Source organism: Akanthomyces muscarius, chromosome 1 (assembly GCF_028009165.1).
Source record: "Akanthomyces muscarius strain Ve6 chromosome 1, whole genome shotgun sequence".
NCBI lineage: Eukaryota > Fungi > Ascomycota > Sordariomycetes > Hypocreales > Cordycipitaceae > Akanthomyces > Akanthomyces muscarius.
In genome coordinates, this window is record NC_079241.1 from 4,413,017 (window position 1) to 4,435,749 (window position 22,733).

The 22,733-nt window shown below is 55.8% G+C and overlaps 7 protein-coding genes across 7 annotated transcripts; 4 read left to right on the top strand and 3 right to left on the bottom strand.

Moving 5' to 3' along the window:
• Window positions 1-1,271: 1,271 nt before the first annotated feature.
• On the top strand, window positions 1,272-2,725 carry LMH87_006505 (uncharacterized protein; the record flags this gene model as incomplete). The annotated part of the gene is made up of 3 exons (XM_056204405.1): window positions 1,272-1,314; window positions 1,380-1,901; window positions 1,965-2,725. 3 exons carry the CDS (start codon window positions 1,272-1,274, stop codon window positions 2,723-2,725), a joined length of 1,326 nt encoding a protein of 441 aa, XP_056059765.1.
• A 245-nt stretch (window positions 2,726-2,970) lies between these two features.
• On the bottom strand, window positions 2,971-4,951 carry LMH87_006506 (uncharacterized protein; the record flags this gene model as incomplete). Its single annotated transcript, XM_056204406.1, has 2 exons — window positions 2,971-4,627; window positions 4,701-4,951. The coding sequence occupies 2 exons, from the start codon at window positions 4,949-4,951 to the stop codon at window positions 2,971-2,973; spliced, it is 1,908 nt and encodes a 635-aa protein (XP_056059766.1).
• Window positions 4,952-5,581: 630 nt separating this feature from the next.
• LMH87_006507 (uncharacterized protein) lies at window positions 5,582-6,282 on the top strand (the record flags this gene model as incomplete). Its single annotated transcript, XM_056204407.1, has 3 exons — window positions 5,582-5,729; window positions 5,798-5,815; window positions 5,915-6,282. 3 exons carry the CDS (start codon window positions 5,582-5,584, stop codon window positions 6,280-6,282), a joined length of 534 nt encoding a protein of 177 aa, XP_056059767.1.
• A 566-nt stretch (window positions 6,283-6,848) lies between these two features.
• LMH87_006508 (uncharacterized protein) lies at window positions 6,849-9,575 on the bottom strand (the record flags this gene model as incomplete). The annotated part of the gene is made up of 4 exons (XM_056204408.1): window positions 6,849-8,663; window positions 8,719-9,036; window positions 9,096-9,491; window positions 9,564-9,575. The coding sequence occupies 4 exons, from the start codon at window positions 9,573-9,575 to the stop codon at window positions 6,849-6,851; spliced, it is 2,541 nt and encodes an 846-aa protein (XP_056059768.1).
• A 2,221-nt stretch (window positions 9,576-11,796) lies between these two features.
• Window positions 11,797-13,748, top strand: LMH87_006509 (uncharacterized protein; the record flags this gene model as incomplete). Its single annotated transcript, XM_056204409.1, has 2 exons — window positions 11,797-12,172; window positions 12,265-13,748. The coding sequence occupies 2 exons, from the start codon at window positions 11,797-11,799 to the stop codon at window positions 13,746-13,748; spliced, it is 1,860 nt and encodes a 619-aa protein (XP_056059769.1).
• Window positions 13,749-15,903: 2,155 nt separating this feature from the next.
• LMH87_006510 (uncharacterized protein) lies at window positions 15,904-18,856 on the top strand (the record flags this gene model as incomplete). The annotated part of the gene is made up of 5 exons (XM_056204410.1): window positions 15,904-15,924; window positions 16,001-16,087; window positions 16,268-17,496; window positions 17,571-18,462; window positions 18,536-18,856. 5 exons carry the CDS (start codon window positions 15,904-15,906, stop codon window positions 18,854-18,856), a joined length of 2,550 nt encoding a protein of 849 aa, XP_056059770.1.
• Window positions 18,857-19,764: 908 nt separating this feature from the next.
• On the bottom strand, window positions 19,765-21,299 carry LMH87_006511 (uncharacterized protein; the record flags this gene model as incomplete). Its single annotated transcript, XM_056204411.1, has 2 exons — window positions 19,765-20,529; window positions 21,138-21,299. 2 exons carry the CDS (start codon window positions 21,297-21,299, stop codon window positions 19,765-19,767), a joined length of 927 nt encoding a protein of 308 aa, XP_056059771.1.
• Window positions 21,300-22,733: the final 1,434 nt, after the last annotated feature.

Sequence of the window (22,733 nt, forward strand, 5' to 3'; positions counted from 1 at the left end):
CCTTGTCCACTGCGTACGGCGAGACAAATGCAGTGTGACGCAGGGTGATGGAGGACGAGGTGGAGCTCAGAGATGTCGTGCATGCAAAGGAGAAAAAAGAACAAGATAGGTGATGGTACGAGGGTTTACTGGTAAAAGGTCGGCACCGATTCAAGACAGGATGAGATGCAGGCCAGCTGTATGTGGCGTGTCTCGTTGGGCGACAAACGGATTGCCATTGACTAGGTAGGCAGTTGGTGGAAGCGGGAAAGGGAGTGAGCCACACACGAACGGCAGTGTGGAATCTTGACCTGGGTGGCGGTGCGACTGTTGCACCTGGAGGTAGGTAGCCACTGATGATGCCCAGCACTCGGTAGTGGAATCTACAAAACAAACAAGCTTCTACTCAAACAAAACAAATGTCCCGCCTCAATCACAAGCTTGCTAATGAATCCTCCAAAGAAAAAGAAATGTCCCGTGCATTATTGCGTGCCGCGTACATGGCAGACAGGACTAATTGTTTGGCCAAGCCAGCGACTCCTGCCTACGCTTACAAGCAAACAACTCCTGCAGGTGTTGAACCCGCTAGAAACGTCCTCTGTACCCACTGAAGCACCTATCTGCTCGCCTCATCATGACGCCCGCTTTCCATCAGCGTCCACAGCCTTCTCAGGCCACTCGCTGCATCCATTGTACCTAGGTACCCAGTACCTTGGTTATTGTCAGTGTTGAACCACCCACCACCCGAAATCTCACCATTAATAGTTTAGCAATGAATCTCCATCCTTCTCGTTATCGAGGCGTCAAGCAATCATCTCCCCGGCCGTCCAGTCTTTGATAGCTCCATCACTCCGTGCCGCGGCCGCGCCCGGCGCCACCGCCAATCCCTGCATCCGTTGAAAGGCGCACATATGAGTTTCAGAATACTTGACTATAGCTAAAATTGTCCGATTGCTTTCTCGTTTACCAATATAAATGCGTTTTTCAAACAGGCGCTCTCGCAAACGTAGATGTGACAACGGCGCTGTCGTCGTAAATCCCCCACTACTTGCTCGCTGTAGTCTCCACTTCCATTCAACCTCAAACTACCTGTAAACCTCCGGCTTCTCATCACGGCAAAGCTCACCGTGTCTATCCGTCTTCACCACAAACAGCTTGTCACTCAATCCAGTGTTTCCGATCGGTCCAAGCTTGAAGCCTTTACAGGACCGGTACACGCCGTTTATCTCGCACTGAGCTCTCTCCCTAGTTCAACACCCGCTTTCCGCTCCCACAACAATGCAGCTTTCATCATGATCCAGGGCATCTTCTACGCAAGATTCTTCCCTCAAGAGGGTACGCTATCTCCTCTCATCCCCAACACCACCTCACATTCGCCTCTTCTAACATCGAACCCCCAGGTCCCAAGATTGTCGCGCAGTCACCGCCGGGATGCATCACCGCCGCCGACAACTCGACGCGCCCGCCGCTCATCGACTTTGACGTCCTCCAGGAGTACATCATCCCGCGCCAGGCCTTTTGCAACCGCTACATCACCATCAACTCGCCCGACGGCAAGTACACAATCCTCTGCTACCCCGTCGTCATTGCGCACACTAAGTATCTGCGCAATGAGTTCATCTTCAACTTTGGCCTCCTCGTCGAGGCCGACGTCGACCACGCCGCCTACGAGCGCGTCGTCCGCTGTCTCGCCGCTACATTTTCCGAGATGGAGAAGCAAAATGAATATTTGAGCCTTGGCGAGGGCTCTCGTACCGTTGCCACGGCTGCTGCGGCGGCGGCAGTGGCGGCTGCAGCAGCTGCAACGACGGGCCACGGCGACGATGACGGGGTGGCGGCCACTGCCCGCCGACCGATTGAAAGTCTGCTTGAAATCATCAAAGAGGATCTCAACAATTATGGCGAGTGCATGATTCCTGTCGGTACGCTCCTCTCCGCATCACAGTCCCTCCAGTACGAGTCTTCCCTACTGACAACTCCCACAGATGAGGCCAACACCATCAACATGAAGCTCTTCCCCCATCATGCCACCCCGCCTCCCGTCAAGGGCTGGCACGTCCCCGTCGCCAAGACCAAGTTTGCCGACATTGTCGACCCGACCTGGGACCTGACCCTGCAGCGCGTCATTGAGAAGATCGATGGCGTCTCCGACGTCCGGCGCATCGCCCACGAGGCCTCGGTCTCGCTCGAGCTCGCCAAAACAGCCCTCCGCCACCTCCTCTACTACGACACCATCCTCCTGCTCGACATCTTCTTCTTCGGCTCCTGTTACGCGCCCCGGCCCGGAATCCACGACTTTGTCGAAAACGTCGACGGCATGGTCGACGAATGCGCCGGCTACGTCTCCCACGGCGCCGCCCGCGTCAGCAACTTCATGCTCGTCAAGCTCATGCTGTCCTTTGGTCCCGGCCGGAGCGTCAAGGAGTGGCTCATGACGCACCAGGACGCCGGCTTCGACGTCATCAACTACGTCGACATCCGCCGCTTCGTCCAGTTTGGCGTCATCAAGGGCTGCCTCTACCGCGTCCACAAGTACGTCGTCTCCAAGCAGTACATTGCCGCCCTCGCCACCGGCCAGACGCGCCCTGTCGACGGGCCCGCGGCCGATCCGCTGCAAAAGTACACAGACGGCTGCCACCACTTTGATCAGATCGTCACCGAGCGCAACCTGACCAACGACGAAGTAATTGATAATCTGAAGCAACTGCCTGTCCCCAAGGGCGACTTGGCCGTATTCTACAAATGATATACCCCCGGCTGAGATATATACTCACACTGACATATATATATGCATGCTTTATTACATTTGATAAGCACTATAACGATAATGAGGACGAGATCGGGAGGAGAAAGGACCCATAATGTCTGGTTAAATATTCGCCATTTGATGATACCAGTTGATGTACACTATATAGTTTTACAAGATGCGTTTTAATATTGTACAGGTGGACCTGAATCACACAGGAGATCAACACTTGCTCTCTGCATGCTTCACCACTCATGCTCGTCCCCGCCTTTACTTTTTTCTTCCCTGTCTTCTTTCTTCTGCATGCGCATCAGCTTGGCCCGCTCGCGCACCTCGGCCTTGCTGGGCAGCGCAATGTCGGGATTGTTGGCCACCTTGAGGCCCTCCTGGCGGCCCTTTTCCTTGAGCATCTTGTTGACCTGCGTCATGGTCAGCTCCTCGCCGCGCTCGGCCGCCTGCGCGATGATCTCCTCCTTCATGCGGCGCACCGTGCCCGTGTACGCCTCGCCCGGGTAGATGGCGCCGCTGGCCTTCCACTCGTCGTCGTCGACGAGCTCCACGATGCGCACGTTGTGCTTGCCCTTGCGCAGGATGAGCATGCGGCCGTCGAGAAGGAACTTGGCCGTCTCCTCGGGGAACCACATCTTCATCGGCGTCCAGTCGAGGTTGCCGGGCACGAGGCCGCGCTTCTGGCCCGGCTGCGCGGCGACGTAGGCGCCCTGCATCTTGACCAGGCGCTGGCCCTCGGCGGCGCTGGGCGCCAGGCCCGTCGCAAACAGCAGTCTGGCGGGCGACAGCTTCATGACGGAGCGGGGCAGCTTGATGTCGCTCCTGGGTGCGGTGTTGGGGTTGACGATGCCGGAGCTCTCGGCCGGCTCCTTGACAATCTTGGGCAGCTCGCCACCGAAGCGGAAAGAGTGCTGCTGGGCTTCTTCCAGAGCCTTTTGCGAGCCGTGAATCAGCGAGACAAACTCAAAGGCAAGGTTGTGCTGCGCGATGCGCTTCGAGGGGTCCGCATTGTGCTCCTCCATGATGGTCTGAATCTTGGGCACGGGCAAGAAGGTAAAGAGCTTCAGCAGTCTCTCCACCTCGTCGTCGGTTCGGCGCATAAAGTACCCGTACAAGTCAAATGCTGACGTCTTGAACTCGTCCAGCCATACGGCGTTGCCTGCGCTCTTGCCGAATTTGACGCCGGCAGAATCAGTCAGCAGCGGTACCGTGAAGCCAACGGGGTCGTGCTGCCACCCCGTTTCCATGCGCGCATACGGGGCTTCTTCTGTTGCGCGAATCGTCTTGAGCGACTCAATCCCCGCCACAATGTTGCCGTACTGGTCGGAGCCACCAATTTGCATCTGTACACCAATTTTGTTGTACATGTGCCAAAAGTCCCAGCCCTGCAGCAAAGGATAGATAAACTCGCCCAGCGACATGCCATCGCCCTCTGTCAGCTTACGCTTCGCTGTATCGCGACTCAGCATGGGGCCGATCCGGGTGTCCCTCGCGAGTCTCTTTATAAAGTCGTAGAGTGTTAAGCCTTGTAGCCACATGTTATTATTGAGGAGACTCCGCTTGGCCGCCCAGTCATCTTCATAGCCGTGTCTAATGCGCATTTGGACGACGTTGTGCCACAGCCTCGTCAGTTGATAGTGAATCTTGGTGATGTTTTTGGAAATGTCCGAGTTGGAAATATGGTCGCGACTTTGTAGACGCCCGCTAGGGTCGCCAATTCTTGCGGTCGAGCCGCCGATAAGGGTCACGGCAGGATGGCCGTGGAACCACAGCCAAAAGAGAGGCATGAGTGGCAGCATGTGGCCTACGTGCAGAGAGTCGGCCGTGGGGTCGATTCCGACATACGCGCCGATTCGCTTGATTCGCATGACTTCCTTGATTCTGTCGGCATTTCTGTTCTTCCTGGTTAGCGATCTAACCTACCACCAATGCGATATAATGACCATTGCTAGAGGTGGCTGCCTACCCTGCTACATCCTTGATGTATCCTCGCTCGTCCAAGATGTCCCACACGTGCCGCTGCTCGCCATTTTGAATCTTTTCTGCTCTGAACCTCCAGCGCTCCTCTCCCTCGGCGACTTTTCGCAAATGCGTTTGCGCAACGCCTCGAGTCTGCTGGTTTCGCGATAAAGAATGGCTGAGCTGGCGCGCAGCGCAAATCGAGCTCGAAGTCGGTCTTATAGGGGCCAGCGCCGAGGCCGACAATCGGGCGGCCATTATCTTTGTGTGGGCAGAGACGAGCTCTGTAGATGATCCGACTTTTCAGCCTTCGCTCGTGGGCCACAGACGTCCACTAAGTCACTGATAGTCGACAACAATCCCGTGGCGCAAGGAAAATGGAATGGCAGTTGAGCTCTCGTCTGAAGAAGCACCACTCCAAAAAAATGTCTAGCCAGTGGAGCCCTCTCCAAATAGGTTGCTGGTAGCGTGGGCCAGCAGGAACCAGCAGCGCGAACTCTCACATGCGCGCTGTACCAAGATGCGTTCTCGCAGCGAAGCCCCGGAAAAATGTTATTGAGTTGCCGAGTCTCCCGCACGCTGCACGCTCGGGAGCCAGCCAGCCAATCGCAGAGCTCCTAATTAGAGATCCTCGGCAATACCAGGCTCGAAAGCCAGCACCCACGGAAACCACATCCTCCAAACCACCTCGACTTTACGCCAAACCGCATCGTATCCGGAAGGCGACTCAGTTCCAATCTTCTCGACTGATTGTGACCCTCGAGTAGCACGCAAACGAATCTGCCATTTTCCCCCAGCTTCCCCGTCCATCGTCCTCCACGTCGCATTTTCGGCAACACTCGGGTTGAGGTCATCGCGGCATTTCGACCACCACCACCTCTCGTCACAATGGCTTCCATCATGCGTCCTTCCATTCTGCGCCAGGCGGCTATGAGCCGCAGTGTCTTTGCTCAGCCTGTCATGCGCAACACCGTGCTCCGCGCCGCTGCTCTGCACACCACCGCCAAGCGCCCTGCTTTCCTTCCCCCGGGTCCCCGTAAGCAGTCCAAGGTCCTTTCGCTGTCGTGTGGTTAAGATAGGAATGCTAATATTTTGTCATTACAGAGGTCATCCACGGCTCAGGTACGAACTACTCATCCACGCGAATACACGCTCAATTGCGCTCCCAGAGCTTGTGGTATAACCCATCTAGACGAAACTGCTGACACCTCGCCTCTCTAGTCAACGACCCTGCTCCTATCCCCCACGCCAACGCCGCCCACGGCTCCTACCACTGGGCTTTTGAGCGCCTTCTCGCTGCCTCTCTCGTCCCTCTCTCCATCGCTCCCTTCGCTTCCGGCTCTCTCAACCCCACCCTCGACGCCATCCTGTGCTCGGCTCTGCTCCTGCACTCCCACATTGGCTTCCAGTCCGTCATCATCGACTACATTCCCAAGCGCACGTACGCCGGCCTCCACAAGTTCTTCATGTGGGCACTGAACCTCGCCACCGTCGCTGTTGGTGTGTCCCTGTACGAGTTTGAGACGAACGACGTTGGTGTCACCGAGGCCATCAAGCGTGTCTGGAAGTCAAACTCCAAGTCCGAGTAAAGAGCCCTCGAAGGCGGTCAAAAATCACACAGCGATGGAAGGAGTTTAAATATGAATAAGAGGCAAACGGTTCGGTTTTGTTTCGGTTTCTTTGTCCAGGTGGCTTTATGTGACTCGAGTCACAGTGTATAGAATGGTCTGCTAGGTAGACTGAACATGTATTTCGGTCCGTCAAGATATAACGGTCGTGCTACAATGGATGCAGCATTTTCTTTTGTTTAGACAATTTCAATTTTCAACTTATAACGACGCATCTGCGAAGTGTGAATGATGCCTGCTCATGAAACTCTAGCTTGGCCTTGCCCTCTACAGCACGAGCACTTGTCAAATTACTAACTTTGAGATTCTGGGTCTTTATTCTTGGTATTTGTTTTCTCAGTTGTTTTCCTATTTTTACTATTTTGTGACAGATTCATATCATCTATCTTCGCAATTTGGTACACTTCATTTTCGCTACATTTAGGCATCCACTTCTTCCGTTTGCCGTTTGACTACATCAAAACCGATAAGATACAGTGTTGAACGATATCCGGCTTGAGCCCAAATTTGTGCAGTGTTGGACCACATCAGATCTCGAGACTCGTAATCTCGTGGCTGCTGACGCGCTCCAGCTCGGGAGTGGGAGGGCGAAGGTGGTCCACCTTGGTGCAGATCCAGCAACTGGCATACATGTTGACGCGGTCAATGCATGCACCGTCACGGCGGCCACCGTGGCACTTGGGAACGAAGCCATGGGCTTCAAAAACCTTGAGGTACCAAGGCTCCAGGGCAGAAGAGCGCAGCATGACGCGACCGCCAATAGCGAGAGCGCGGTTCAGCTTCGTTACCTGCTTGTTGGCAGCCTCAGAGCCAGGGTCGAACCAATCCATGCTGTCCATCACAACTGCCACGGTGAGCGTACCAGGCATGATGCGAGCAATCACCTCCTCAAGCTCATCTGTGTGGATGCGAAGGCTATCAAGCGCGCCGGGACGCGAGAGCTTGGCGTGAACCTCTTGGTCAAGGTAGCGAAGGTGACACTTGGGAGAGAACTGGCCTGCGAGACAGACATAGTAATAAGGGTTATCAGCACCCATGTGAGTCTCTTCAGCGACCGGGTCAAGCGTGTTGACCATGTAGTGCCAGATGGCATGGGAGCGGGTGTTCTTAGCCTTGGGCTTAGGGCCCTTGACGAGATCTGACTGGGCATGATCGTTTTCAATCATGGCAAGCTGGTTCTTGGGAACGCCAAGTGCAGTCCAGAGAAAGCTTTCCTGGGCAACGACGAGGTTGGACACGAGCTTAGACAGGAGGGCAGGACGGATCTTGTTTCGCCAAATCTCACGCTGCTCATTGAGAGTCTTGGCGGCGAGAATCTGCTTGACAGCACCTCTAATTCCAAAGAGACGAGAGACCCAGCGCATGGCACGAATGGCATGACGAGAGCCACCAGTGTCGTAAAGACCGTAGGTGCTTTGAAACACTTGAACGTTCTTGAGCCAGTACTGGAAAGCGCGGCTAGACAGGTGGGGAGAAAGCTTGGTGATGAGAAGAGTGCGGAATTCAGAGTGCTTGCCCTCACCAAAAATTTTCCAAAAGTCTTCATAGGGAAGCGCAGTGTAAGCAGCAGCCTTGAGCTCAAGGAGATGGTTCTGGGTAGGGTTGAGATCGACAGCGTGAACACGAGCAGGGCCTTGGGCCAGGTAAGACAGGATGTTGTCACCAGCAGAGGTAATGGCAAGAACCTTGTCATCTGGGCCAAGCTTCAGGATGCGCTCATCGACGCGAGCATCTTCCCAGGTAAAGGCATAGATGTATTCATCGTTGAACTGCTTGTGCTTTTGCAGCTGATCGTCGTAGTAGATACGCCAATGGTGGTTCTGGTAGAAGAACGCGGGCAGAGGCAGGTTGGCCGAAAGGTTTTGAACGGCAGTGAGAAAAGCCTTAGAGCGGATTTCGGGGGCAGATCTCTCGATGGCGCGGGTCAGGGCATCACCTTGGTTGACGGGAAAGAGGTATGGCGACTCGGTGGCATATGCGTCAATTCGCTCAAGAATTTCGTGAGGCAGGGCCGTCTTGGAAAAAGGCTTCTTTTGGCATCCAACCCAAACGTAGTAAGGAATGTAGCCGAGGCTGCGGTTACGGGCGTTGAGGTTGAGAATGGTGCCGTACTTATACTCGAGGTAGTCACGGCGTCCGGACTCCAGTGCGACACGGTCAAGGTCAAACCAGGCGCGCCAGAACATACGCGACAGGGCATTGACGTGGCGGTCAATGTACCCAGCAGTGTAGTTTCGGAAGGAGAAGTCGGACTGGTTCTGAACGTAGAAATCGACAACACCGAAAACACCTGAGGGAGAGAGCAGAGACCCAATGGAGTCGACGACAGAGTAGTAGTCGGGCTGTTGAGAAGGTCAGTGACTCGCAGCTCATCAAAGCATATCAATGTAAACTCACAATCATTGACAGGCTGTAGGACATAGTGACCAAGTCGGCACCGCCATGGTCAGGGCGCTGCTGCTTGAAGTAGCTGAGTGCAGGGGAGCGAAGCAGGTTCTGGGCTGCGGGCATGCCGTCCTCGTAGTCTTCGAGGCGGAACTTGCGCGCATCCTGGCAAACGACAGTGACGTTCTTCCAGCCGAGGCGCTCAAAGCGCTTGCGAGCGACTTCGCAGAGAGATGGGGAAAAGTCGACCAGGTAGACGCTGGAGAAGAATTCGGGGACATTCACGTGCTCGCCCATGGCTTCAATGTTCCAGCCAGTGCCGCCGCCAATCTGTGAGAGAACGTTTAGTCATTGTTCGTGGGCGTAACAAAAGGTCTGGGAAAACTGACATCAACCCAAATTCTCTTTTCGGTCTTACCCTGTCCAGCATCCTTGGGTGCTTGGAACTTGGCCTTGAGCTGAGCGACAACCAGAGCGAGCATATCCTCGCGACCGCGCAGAAGGATGCCACGAGTGGTGTCGTAAGCCCCGGCCTGTCTCTTGTAAAAGCTCTCGAGGGCATCTTGCTGGGAAGCCTTAGATCCACCCTGATGAGGCTTGAGAAAGGACGAGTAAAAGAAGAGGAAAAAGGACTTGAGAAATCCGGGAGAGGACTCGTCCTTACCATCGACAGTAGGCTTGCCGAGAGAGAAAAGGCAAGCTCCGCCGAGGAGAGCAACAGCTATGCCGGCATAGTGCATAGGCTGCAGTTGAAAGTCAGTGCCAAAAGGCAGAATGTTACCACCCTGTGAATTGCAATTGAGTGGTTAGCACGTGAGGCTAGGGGCGTCGGGGAGTGTTGACTGAAAGCAGCTTACAGGAGAAGCCATGGTATTCTCTCATTGTCTTGCGAGAGAATACTATGTGAAGGGGAGATACAGCTCGGAGCTTGTTGAATTGCTCAGAACTGAAGCAGAAGAATACGTTGAGTACGAAAATAGAGAAAGATGGAAAAAGAGGCGGGCCACGGAACTACCCCTCGTCCAGGGTGGCGTATATATACGGAACAGGGTCTTGTGCGTGCCTGGAGTTTCCACTCTAGACAAGGAGACGCATGCTTGCTCTTGGAAGCAAATCGGCTACAGACTACACCGCGGCGAAGTCAGGCCCCCTCTGATTCCTGGCAAGGCATAGTGGACAAGACCCGCAGCGACGCGATGCTGCTAGATGGAGAGTACGTGTTATACTTGGACACGAGGGGCAAGCTTGACTGTCACGCTGTCTGCTGCTGTGCAACGCCGCCCAAAGCAAGGTCAAGACACCCCGCCTCCGGAGTGTATCCCTGTAACATTACGGTGGTGTTGAGGAGAGTTGGCGGGTTTGGCATGGCGTGGACCAATGGCTGGGCCACATGCTGGGCAACGTGCAGCGATGGGGCGATTACAGAGGAGCTGTGCCAGTAGCATTCACTGGGCTGCGGTGTTTGTTGAGCGTTAAATCGGCAGTGGTGATAGTAGAGAGAGGAAGAAAGATTGCAGTGTGGGTGGGCCAGAGGCGGAGGAGGCTGTTGGATGTGCAGATGTGGTAGGCTGGCAGCGTCTTTACATGGCGATCGCAAAGCAGCTAGTTGTCCAGGATCCTGGAGCTGTAGCGTTTTCAATGAACCTGCTCCACAAGGCGGGCTTCCACGGTTCAAGGACTGGGCAGCGTGGCAGCCAGCTCCCGGAATAGATCGCGACTGGTTCAAGGGTCGCCGACCCAGTCGTCCTCCAGTTGGTGGGTAATGGCACAGTTGGCGGGCAGTTGCGGAGGCGGAGAGAGCTAGAGTTGGAGCTGTGCTTTGGATCTGTGAGAAGGGTGTAAGTTGGGCAAGGAAAGGCGTTGTGAGACTTTGTGCATTGCCATCTGGCAGTCAGTCAGCCCATCTGCAGTTTCAGTGAGCTTTACAGCACAACCACAGGCTGCATCACCGCCTCCCTTTTCCTGCTCTGGCTCAACAAATACCTCCAAGTTATCCTTTTAACGCTCAATCCCACTCTATTTCACCAAACTCACCCGCTCGGCCATCCACTAATAAGCCAGCCCCATCCGCCCAATAAGATGCATCGACCCACGCACATGCGGCTAGGTTGTGGATGGTAACCGCCAGCAGGTGGCACGGCCAGTAATGGATTCTCATTTTCGTTACGCCGGACCTTCGCAGGAGAGTCCCTCTTCGCTGATGATGATTTGTAAATCGGCTCAGCGCAATGGAAGCAGCATTATCGTCTGTACAGTCATTGCGACGCCTTCTTTTTTGCTTGTGACAGCCCCGCTTCTGTCTCTAAAATATATCCCGCATGGTTGCACGCAGCCCAAGAAACCGATTAGGCAGTTCCTCATTAGACTGTCAAATGTGGCTGGTCATTACTGTATTGATGGGATCCTCTGCAGAAGCCTGCTGCAAGCCAGTGCGTGTCTTAGGGCGCCGGCAGATGCAGGGTGAGGCTGGGCTGCATCCTCGCGTGAGCATTTGCCAGTATCTGTTTATGCCGTACCCATCGTCGGAGTTCTGATGAGTTTGGTTTTTCGTCTTGGGCGACTGGCATCTGATGGTTTCATACTTTGTAAGTACCACCAGCTGGATAGATGTGGCCAAGGTGTGGACATTGAGTACGGAGTGGGCGAGTAGGCATTATGACGTAGAACGACTGGGTCTGCATCTCCATGAAAATGGCGGTGATATGAGCGTGTCTGTAGCTTTCGCTAGTATGTTGGTGATTTTCTCGTCTTTTAAATGCCGCTCTTATTTTCTTAATAAACTGGCAACTCGGAGCTTGCAGAAACTTGAGAAAGCCGGACTGCCAGTCCTGACTAGCACCACTGAAGGGACCCGGCACATCAATAATCCGCCCCCAGAGTAGGTCGGCGCTGGCTGGCCTTGTTTGTCACCAATCAACACGCTTTACGGCGCGACTCCCATAATTGGACCAAAGCAGCTACAGCCATATCATCAATCTTCGCATCATTTTCATCAGCAAACCTGTCCATGAAGCTCTGGCGCTGAGCCAGTCCTGCGCCATAATGGCCCCCGGATCCAGCCAAAAGGGAACAAGCAAGAAAAACGCCGCAATGCAGAAACAAAGCCGGAATTCGACCCCCGCGCCGGCGGCGACATCATCACTGCCGCCGCAGGAGTTTTACGACCCCGACTACCTCAACACCCGTGTCATCTTGTTCGCAAACCTCAACTACGACGACTTGGTCGACCATGGCGCCTCAAACGCCACCGTACCCGACTCTAAAACCGTGGATGCGATGCTGGACAAGCTCAAGAGCCTCACCAACATCATGGAGAAGCGGTCCACTTTTTACGATCGCGGCATGCGACACCTAGCAGACGAGCGCAAGAACCGCCCGGATGACTTTGATCGCATGCATGTCGACGGAGAGACTGAAGGGAAGAAGTCAAAACCTAAGCGCAAGAAGGGTGAAGGTCAGGACGGCGGTAAGCTTCCCCAGCCCTCGAGGTGCGCGCGTCGCAAAGCTGGCGCATCCAAGGCGTGCACTTACATACTAACATTGTTTCCTCTACCACAGATCAATCATCTCCCGTCCGAGATTCGAAACCAAAGCATACTCGAGACGGCTCCGGCAGCTCCTCCCTGTCTCCAAATGCCGCTGCCTCCCCTTCTGCTATGGACGTGGATAAGAAGGCTAAGAAGGAAAAGAAGGAAAAGGATGGGGCAGAAGGAGAGGGAGACGAAGACGAATCCAGCTCCGAGGATGAAGGCGCACCCCCAAAGCGAGAAATGCCTGCCGCGCAGACTTTTGGCGATGACCCCTCTACATTCCCCGATCCAACCATATACGAGATTCGCGACGTCTACCCGGGTATGCCAGAGTCGCTGCGAAAGGAAATTTACTCAGTTGCCGTCTACCCGCCTAGCGACCTCGCGGATCTCATTGCCGGTGATCCTCCCGACAAGGACTTCAGCAACGCAAAGCCCAGCAGCCAAATCAACTTTTCGACATTCAATACATACATTGAACCATTTTTTAGGCCTTTTACTGAGGAAGATCTCGGGTTTCTACGAGAACGCGGTGACCGAGCCTCGCCATTTGTTATGCCGAAACGAGGCAAGAGACACTACTCTGAGATATGGGCGGAAGAGGACGGCGCTATGTCTGTGGACTCGCCGCAGCAAGGACGCGATAAGCTCTCGCAAAACTTACCCCGCGGCAGCATCGAGAACATGAACGACGCTGTAGCTGAGACCGACGGACTTTCCATTGGGCCCCTTGCAGCTCGCCTGTTACAGGCTCTGCGCCCGGAAAATCGCCTGCAGGTCACAGAGGAAAAGGCCGTCACTAATGGAGTCAATGGCGACGTGAGCATGAATGGCGACGCTGACGACCATGCGCCTGTGACCGACGATAAGGCTTTGCCTCCAGCCACTTTTATGACAGAATCCTCTACGGATGCGTGGAAGAAGGCAACTCATCCAAAGATGGAGTATGCCCAGGTCGACGAACGGCTAAAGCAAGAACTCAGACACATTGGCTTTCTGCCCCCAGAAGGAGACGCTGATTATGATGGTCACTTCGACGACGAGGTTGCTGGCCGACTCCGGGTGCTGCAGACTCGCCTCAAGGAACAAATGCTCATCAACGGTGCTCGCAAAGCGCGACTTACCGATCTCGTGCGCGAGCGCATGGCCCACCAGGAATACCAGACAATCCTCGAAGACTTGGACTCTCAAGTGCAGGCTGCATACTTGAAGAGAACTCGTACAATGGGCAAGAGCAAAAAGGCAAAGCGACCTGGCGGTGCAGGCGGTGGCAGTCATGCAGCCGGCGCCGCGGCGGGTATGGCCCGCCCAGGCATTGGCGATCTCACCAAGACGCTGATGGAGCGCCGCCGACGCTGGATTGATACTATCGGATCGGTCTTCGAGGATGAGAGCCTGCGCAAGGTGCCTCGTGTGGAGGACGAAGGCAGCTCCATTTTCAAATCAGCCGAGATGGCAGACCTCATGAAGAAGGAAAAAGAACAATGGGATGAAGATGTGGAGGAAGAATGAGCTAGGAAGCCAGTCACTTCTTCAGGTTGAATAACGATGCGAATGAGGGTCTGGTTAGGTTACGTTATTTATTCGGGTATTAAAAAGGCAGCCATGCAACACGCCTGGCGTTTAGAGGATATCATTACCGTGGTTGTATTATTGATTTTCGGCTGGGAGGTATACCCTATTGTTGGAGTACGGCGGGTGCCTCTAACGAAGGCTTTGTATTATTCCACTTTCTGCTGCAGCAAGCAAATGTAGCTTAGTAATTACTAGGCTGCCTGTACAACGTATACCAGGCTTGCCTCAACCTGGTTGTGTGACTATCGAGTAACTAGCGCGGCTAACTCGGCACATCTCCTGCGGAGCTTGATATTACAGCAGCATGACCTGGCTTTGTACTATACACAGCTCTGCCAGAACCTCCCGGGCTCGGCAGCCACGCTCTAGCACGCAGCCAGTAAGCTGCGCTGAAGGTGCAACGGGACTCGTGGCTTGCTGGAGGAATACTGGTAGCAGAGACAGCCAATCGTCCAGTTTCAGCCCAACAGCACATGAGTTACACCGCTGGGCCTTATATGCACAGGAGTATATAGGAGCATACAGTAACTTCCCGGAACAGTAGCTAACAGTAGTTTGCTTGTAGCGCTCGTGCGGCATGCCTCCCGGGTGATCGGTTGATCTTTCAAGCACCTCCCCATCACCATAACTAGCCGAATAGAGACGGGCAGCTGACACGCACTATCCCCAAGAAAAGAAGAAAAGAAAATGGCGTTCGATCGACGACTTGAGATGACATGGCGGACGGCCCGTGCCTCTAGCGACGTTGGCCCGTCTCTAGTTCACCGCCCGTTGACTTACAAAACGGCTCGCTCGGCCCCAGTCCGATCCCTCTTCGTTTTGTTTGTCTTCCCCAGGGTTCTTAAAGCGGCTCCTACTTTCACTTGGGTGCTAGACCCCGTGGGGTGTGCTACAACGTGGTGTCCGATGAGACATTGTGTGATGGAGCCAGAGTACGGGCCGTTGGGCGTCGGAACATGTAAACGATTACGTAGTTGAGGCCACCTGGGATGCGAGCTAACGATTGGGTGCCTTGACAAATACAGGTCTCACCCCCGACAAAGGCAGATTTGCCAGCTGTCAACTTGATCGTCAAGGATCCTAGAGAAATGTCAAATGTACTTTCAAAAGGCAATGAACGTGTCGAGGGCGCCGGGATTCTGTAGGGGACGCCAACGAGCCACACTAATTTAAGGAAATAGCCTCGGACAAAAGAACGGTTCTCCTCTTGCCAGCCGGGACCGGTCAACTACTTAGCACAACCCCCATTCCGCGGGGACCTCCGAAAGGAATGTGCGGGGGTTTCAGGAACAAACGGCACGAAAGAAATGATTTCTGCGCGGGAATTTTCTACACAGCTAGCGCGCGTACGGAGTACAAAGTTTTGATCGTCACACAGTCGCACTGTTAAGGTGATCTGCTGTGCGTCAAGCCCCCCAGCCTTGTCTTTCCTATCAGCCGCCTATCTATCAGTCTCTCCCCCCTTCCCTTCCCTTCCCGTCCCTCCTCTCTCCAGCTCTGTCTCAAACAAACAGCGAGGTCGAGTGTCCGGGCCGTAACAGAAGCGTGCAAGTAGTAAATGATGGGCACTGGTGTCCTGGACCTCCCAGTCGTCACTAGCCAGCGAGCCCAACATTATTTAGCGTCCGGTCTAGTTCAGAGCAACCCGCCCAAGATACCGAACGTTTGCTCCTTATCTCTGGGTAGACTTTTGGCATGATGCGGCGCCCCAGAAAAACAACGGGTGCCACAGGGACGGCTACTCGGCTGGGGTTCTAGATTGCGGCGTGCGCGCGCACCCTCAGAGTCGTTATCTCGAGGGACGGCCACCACAGCCCTTGGTGGGCTTTTTGGTGCCGGAGATCCCATGGCCTTGTTTTGTAGCTTTTCTTTTTTCTTGAAAGATAATACTTTCGTCTCTTGTTCTTCTATCTCCCTTCCATTCTTCATCTTTTCCCCAGACTTTTTCTGTCCGTTGCTGACCGTTTCGTTCCCCTTCCCGATCGTTCGGTACCGATTTGGAGAGAGCATGCAACCCCAGGCCAACGTCTTCCCAATCCGGAACACTTGACACCAAAAAGGCTGTCGATCCAGCCCACTCATACCACAGACGATGCACCTGGTACCCAAGGAGGTATTCAAGCTTCCTGCTCCTTGCTCTTTGTTAATTACCAAGGAGTCCAATGAAGGCTGACAATTGGTGGCGACAGCTCGACAAACTCGTCATCTCACAGCTTGGTCTACTCGCGCAGCGGAGGCTGGCACGAGGAGTCAAGCTCAACCATGCCGAAGCCACGGTACGTTGTCTTGCCTTCCTTATCTTTTGGCATCCACCCACCCTTGGCCACACTCCGAATGTCGGGGCCGCATGGGCGGACCAGGGACTTACACCAAGGACTCCAAGCCACATTTGATAACAGAACGATGAAGAAAAAAAGAGACTAACATGTGAAACTTTTTGCGATTGAGCGATTCAGGCCCTAATTGCGAACAACATTCACGAACTTATCCGCGATGGCAACCACACCGTCGCCGACCTCATGGCGCTGGGCTCAACCATGCTCGGCCGCCGGCATGTGATCCCCTCTGTCTGCCACACGCTGCACGAGATCCAAGTCGAGGGCACCTTTCCGACGGGGACGTACCTCGTCACGGTGCACAACCCCATTAGCACCGATGACGGCGACCTCGCGCGCGCCCTGTACGGGAGCTTCCTGCCCGTGCCGCGCGACGCCGACAGCCTGTTCCCGGCGGCGCTGGACCCGGCCGACTTTGCGCCCGCGCGGCAGCCGGGTGCCGTCGTCGCCGTCAAGGGCGAGAAGATTGTGCTCAACGCCGACCGGCAGCGCATCTCCCTACGCGTCACCAGCAAGGGCGACCGCCCGATCCAGGTCGGCTCGCACTACCACTTCATCGAGACGAACCCGCAGCTCGTGTTTGATCGCGCGCGAGCGTACGGCTTCCGCCTCGACATCCCCGCTGGCACCTCGTACCGCTTCGAGCCCGGCGACGCCAAGACGGTCACGCTTGTCGAAATTGGCGGCCACCAGGTGATTCGCGGCGGCAACAGCCTCGCCACGGGCGGCGTCGAGCGCTGGCGCGTCGACGACATTGTCGAGAGGCTGCAAAAGGCGGGCTACGCACACGAGCCGGAGGAGCAACCGTCGGCGGACAGGGAAAGCAGGAGGACTCGCGCCCCTCGTGTGCCCCGGCCGTACAAGATGGACCGCACGGCTTACACGGTCATGTTTGGCCCGACGACGGGCGACCGCGTGCGCCTCAGCAACACGGATCTCTGGGTCAAGGTCGAAAAGGACTATACGACGTACGGCGAGGAGTGTAAGTTTGGTGGCGGCAAGACGCTCCGCGAGGGTATGGGCCAGGCGACGGGGCGGCCAGACGCCGACTCGCTGGACGTGGTTATTACGAATGCGCTGATTGTCGACTACACGGGTATTGTAAAGGCGGATATCGGTATCAAGCATGGCATGATTGTGGGCATTGGCAAGGCGGGCAACCCAGATGTCATGGAGGGCGTAACGCCCAACATGGTCGTGGGCAGCTGCACGGATGTCATCGCGGGCGAGAATAAGATCATCACCGCGGGCGCGATTGATACGCATATCCATTTGATTTGTCCACAGCAGGCACAGGAGGCCTTGGCTTCAGGCGTGACGACGTTTCTCGGTGGAGGAACTGGTCCAAGGTACGGCAGCACTTCCCATACTCACTCTCACTCTCACCCGTAATGCCTCAAACTCATCGCTAACCCATTCCTAGTGCCGGTTCCAACGCCACAACATGCACGCCCGGCAAGCACCTCATGAAGCAGATGTTGAAAGCCTGCGATCACTTACCCGTCAACGTCGGCGTCACCGCCAAGGGTAACGATTCCGCGCCCGAAGCCCTTCGGGAGCAAGTGACCGCCGGGGCCTGCGGTCTCAAGATCCACGAGGACTGGGGCGCGACACCGTCCGCGATTGACGCGTGCCTGTCCGTGTGCGACGAGATGGACGTGCAGTGCCTGATCCACACGGACACGCTCAACGAGTCGGGCTTCGTCGAGTCGACTATAGCCAGCTTCCAGGGCCGCACCATCCACACGTACCACACCGAGGGCGCGGGCGGCGGGCACGCGCCCGACATCATCTCCGTCGTCGAGCACCCCAACGTGCTGCCGTCGTCGACAAACCCGACACGGCCCTTTACGCGCAACACGCTCGACGAGCACCTCGACATGCTCATGGTCTGCCACCACCTGTCCAAGGACATCCCCGAGGACGTCGCCTTTGCCGAGAGCCGCATCCGCGCCGAGACGATTGCCGCCGAGGACGTGCTGCACGACGTCGGCGCCATCAGCATGATGAGCTCCGACTCCCAGGCCATGGGCCGCTGCGGCGAGGTCGTCCTGCGCACCTGGAACACGGCGCACAAGAACAAGGAGCAGCGCGGCGTCCTGCCCGAGGACGAGGGCACCGGCGCCGACAACTTTCGCGTTAAGCGCTACATCAGCAAGTACACCATCAACCCGGCCCTCGCGCAGGGCTTCAGCCATCTGGTCGGGAGCGTCGAGGTCGGCAAGCTCGCGGACCTCGTGGTCTGGGACCCGGCGTGGTTCGGCACCAAGCCGTACCAGGTGATTAAGAGCGGTCTCATCGCATGGTCGCAAATGGTGCGTAAACTTCCTGCACGACTCACCAGAACACACAAAGAGAAGACGAGCTAACCAAAATCTCATATTCCAGGGCGACCCCAACGCCTCCATCCCCACCGTCCAGCCCGTCATCGGACGGCCCATGTTTGCGGCGTTTGTGCCCGAGACCAGCGTGCTGTTCGTGTCGCAGGACGCGATCGCTTCGGGGACGGTGGCCTCGTACGGGCTGCGGAAGCGCGTCGAGGCCGTCCGCGGGTGCCGCAGCGTGGGCAAAAAGGACATGCGCTTCAACGACACCATGCCGCGGATGCGCGTCGACCCGGAGAGCTACACGGTCGAGGCCGACGGCAAGGTGTGCACGGCCGAGCCGGCCGAGACGCTACCGCTGACGCAGTCGTGGTACGTGTATTGAGTGCGCTTCGCGTGGAGGGGAAGGAGGGCTGTTGGTGGGAGAAGCCAGCCGCCTTGAAAGAAGCAGGGTATGGTGCGGGTTAGGGGAACTGCGCGCCGCAAGACGCGACGAGAAAAGGACGAGAACTCATGTTTCATATATGGCATAGTCAGCGAGTTTTGCTAGGATTCAAGGAAATACCAACTTGTTTTATTTGGAAAAGACGAGTCTCACGTAGCTGCATTGGTCGATGTTGGCGTCCAAGTTACGAATGAGTGATAGCTACAGCCCGATCTCATCATGACAGCTCTTCCTCTCATTAGCACGCATCATCGTCGCAGCACAATATGTAAATGTAAAAGAAATTGGAGGAAAAAAATCATTGCTTTCATTACAGGGCATTCTCGACAACCGGATGCTCCCGCCTAAATACAGTCATCACCAAGGTTGTGGTGAACCTCGTCAAAGTAACCCTAACCAGATATATCCGTGTCCATCCCACCAGACTTCGCGCCAAATAGACATAAAGAAAAAGCCACTAATAGTATACTTTCATGTTTTGCTTTCCCACACCGGCTCTTTCCATGACCGAGACCTGTAGGTCTCTCCCAGGACAGACAAATATAGTAAAAAAGGAGCGCAAATACCAGGCGGCTACACACAGTGCAACGCCACACAAGGCAGAAGAGAGACAAGATTAATACAGCGCAAGACGCATACAAGTTGACCGGGGCCTCGCATGTTTCTCTGAAAATCATGGGTCGCGTGTCAACTCTGCGCATGGTGTTTCCTCGGTCTTGTAACAAGGGCACGTCACAAGCAACTCATGATAGTGACAGGCTGTTGGAGACCGCGAAAAAGGACGTCACGCCTCGAACAGAAAATGCGGCGCGGCGAGGTGGATTGCGCAAAACGAACTTTCCAATCGCTTATTTCTTGTTCTTGCGGGCAGACTTCTTGCTGTCGTCCTTATCGTCAGTGGCCTTGGTGGAAGTGCGCCTGCGCTTCTTGTCAGGGCTGGCAGGGCCGGCCTTGGGCGTCTCAACTTCGGTGGTGGGAGCATCGCTCTTGCGCTTGCGACCGCCTCCACTCTTCTTGGGAGTTTTGGCAGAGTCGTCCTGAAGCTGCTCGGCGATGGCGGCCTGAACATTGTCGGTCTTGGCCTCCTTGAGGTCGGGCATGGGGATGCTGAAGTCCTCGGCGTACTTGAGAGCCTCCTCATCGGTCATGTTCTTGGCGTTCAAGTTGCCAGCCTTGTACGAGTGGACACGAGCGTTGTAGAGGCGCAGGTTGTACTGGTAGGCATTGTTCCAGCCTTGCTTCTCATGGGGGGTCATGTTGGCCCAGCGGCGCTGGCCCTCTTCCTGAACAGCGCCCTTGGGAGCCTCAGCACCAAGGTCGTTGGCAATGATGGAGCGGGCGTGCTGCATGTAGAGAAAGTAAGGGGTAAGGGGACGCTTGGGAGCGTTAGGGTCGTGGGTGCGCTTCTTGCGCTCCTTCTTCTCCTCGACGGGAGGTGCACCAAGCTCACCAACGGGCAGCATGAGCGCCGCGGCGGCGGCGGGATCGAAGCTGTTGTTGATGGCCTCGTCAAGACTGCCAACTTGCTCGCCAAGGAGCAGGGCAGTCTGGCGGATGTAGTCGTTGGTGAAGGTACGGAAGAGCTCCATGATGGTGCCAAGACGGCCAAGAGCCTGCGGTATGTTAGCCACTATTCATGACGGATTAAAGAAAAGTGGCGGTTGCAGGTGAAAGGGAAATAGAAGCCATGGCGGAGCTGCGCAAACAAGCGCAGCTTGTTGCGACAACAGTTGGAAGAGGATGAGCTTGGCTAACAAGCTAGCAAGCAGCAGAGCTACCCTGGCTCAGCAGCCACTGACAGCTTCCAGGCGGCAAGCGGCTAGTGGGGAGCTGCCGGGGGTTCGCGGGGCGCATGTAAACAATACAGAGGTGCCCAGTCGCGTCGTGCCAGCTGTGCTGCTCCGGCCAGAAAACAGGGTGAAAAAATGAAAGAAAAAAATCATTTTGTGTGCAAAGAAAAGAACGATGAAATGGGGGCGAGGTTTTTTCAATTTTCAAAAAGAAAAAGCCTGCCACAGAGGAGCTGTCGCGGGTGGTAGCTGTGTAGCTCGCAAGCTGGCCAAGGACACAGGCAGCTGAAGCTGCGGAAGCTCCAGCGCGTCCAAGTTGTTTACATGCACAGCCTGAGATGCTGAGCAAGGCCAACGCGTGCCAAGCAGCTGAGAGGAAGTAGAGGGCATGCAGATATACAGAGTTGCAAAGAAAAAATGAAGCTACTCACAGCATCGCGGACTCGCATAAAGGACTCGGCCTCGACGATGCGAGGACCATTGCCGGGGTTGACGGGAGGCGGGATGCCAGCAATGACGGGAGGGATCACCATGGTGGTAGCTGGGATAGGAACCTTGGCCTTGTCTTCGGCCTTCTTTGCGGGACGAGGCATCGTGACGGGCGTTTTGTTGCGCGTGTTGCAAATATGCGTGGGAAAATACAAGCCAGGCCTTTTGGTAAGAGCGTGGCAGTTGGTGAGCCGGGCGTAGCGGTTTGATGCGATCAAGTGTGTGGCTTCTGTATTGAACTAGAGCAGAGCAGAGCAAGCCGTTGCAGAGGTTTCAAGAGGCCTAAAAGTCCACTGACGCGATAGCGGGAAGACGCTGTTGACAGGCGGTGGTGATGGTGGAGCTGGGAGGTTTTGGGCGAAGCTTGGGGGAGGTGCTGAAGGATAAAAAGCTTGCAGCGCGACTTGGGGGGGATCAGGCGGGTGCTGGAAAACCAGAGTGATTTGGGAAGAGAGAGAGAGAGAGGAAAAAAGTCGGGGGGCTGGGGGCCGCCGTTGGCAGGCGGGTGGCGTGCCGATTAAGTACATTTTGGCCTGGGCCACAGGCGGTGCACAATCAGCGCGACGCCAGCTCAGCAGCGGGTCGAAACACCGCTCCTGTGCTGTGCGTGCGCTGTTATTTTGGGGGCATGGGGGGGGGACAGAGAGGAGAGGGGGAAAACAGCCGGGGGGGTGCCTAGAGGCAACTAGCCCAGAGGGGAGCTTGTGTCGCGCAAGGAAAAATTTGCAGAGGCTGCTGCTGCTGCTGCTTTGCTCGCTGCCGGGGCCGTACAGGTAGGGACCTGCTAACTGCCCACCCCCATCCCTAGGTACTTCATTCTCGTTCTCGTGTGCTCGCCAGCCTTCGACGCCAACAGCACCGTGTCTCTGTCTCGCTACGGGTGCTCCGTACACGGCCCTTCTTCAGTACCTAGTGCCCTCTTTAGGCGAGCAGTCGGCCGCATTCCTAGAGGCGCTCAGCCAGGCCTTTTGACCTTGTCCTCTCATGCCATCCCCCATCCCCGCTACCGGCGCTCACTGTACCACAGAGCCACAGCGCTCCTGCAGCTGCCCAGCCGCAAACAGCAGGTGGCAATACCTTACCTCACACACCTGCTGCTGTTGCAACTCGCTAATTCGCTTATTGATGTGCTGGCTTACAGGATGTGCCCCACTGCACTGGCTGCTGCAGCCTCAACACGGGATTGAAATTGGCTGTTTTTCCACTTTGAAGGGCCTGCAGCGACCTCGCCAGAGGGCTGTCCTGGCCGTGCAACCTGCCCCCCCGGACGAGCCTTGAGGCCCTCTGCCCGTCGTCTTGTTGCATCTCGCCCTAGAGATTTACCTATTATCTGCCCAGCAAGCTGCCTCCAGTCCAGCAGGAAGGCTTTGTTGCAGTGATTCACTGTAGCCCTCCGTGGCCACCACCCATCACTCATCCCACCCGTATGCCATCCCCCGCCTTCTCCCGCCACCCCTGACAAGCAATTTGCAAGCCAGCTCTCTCTCTCCTTTGGGCCTATCAGTGATCATTTCGCCTGAGCAGCGTTGCGTAACTCC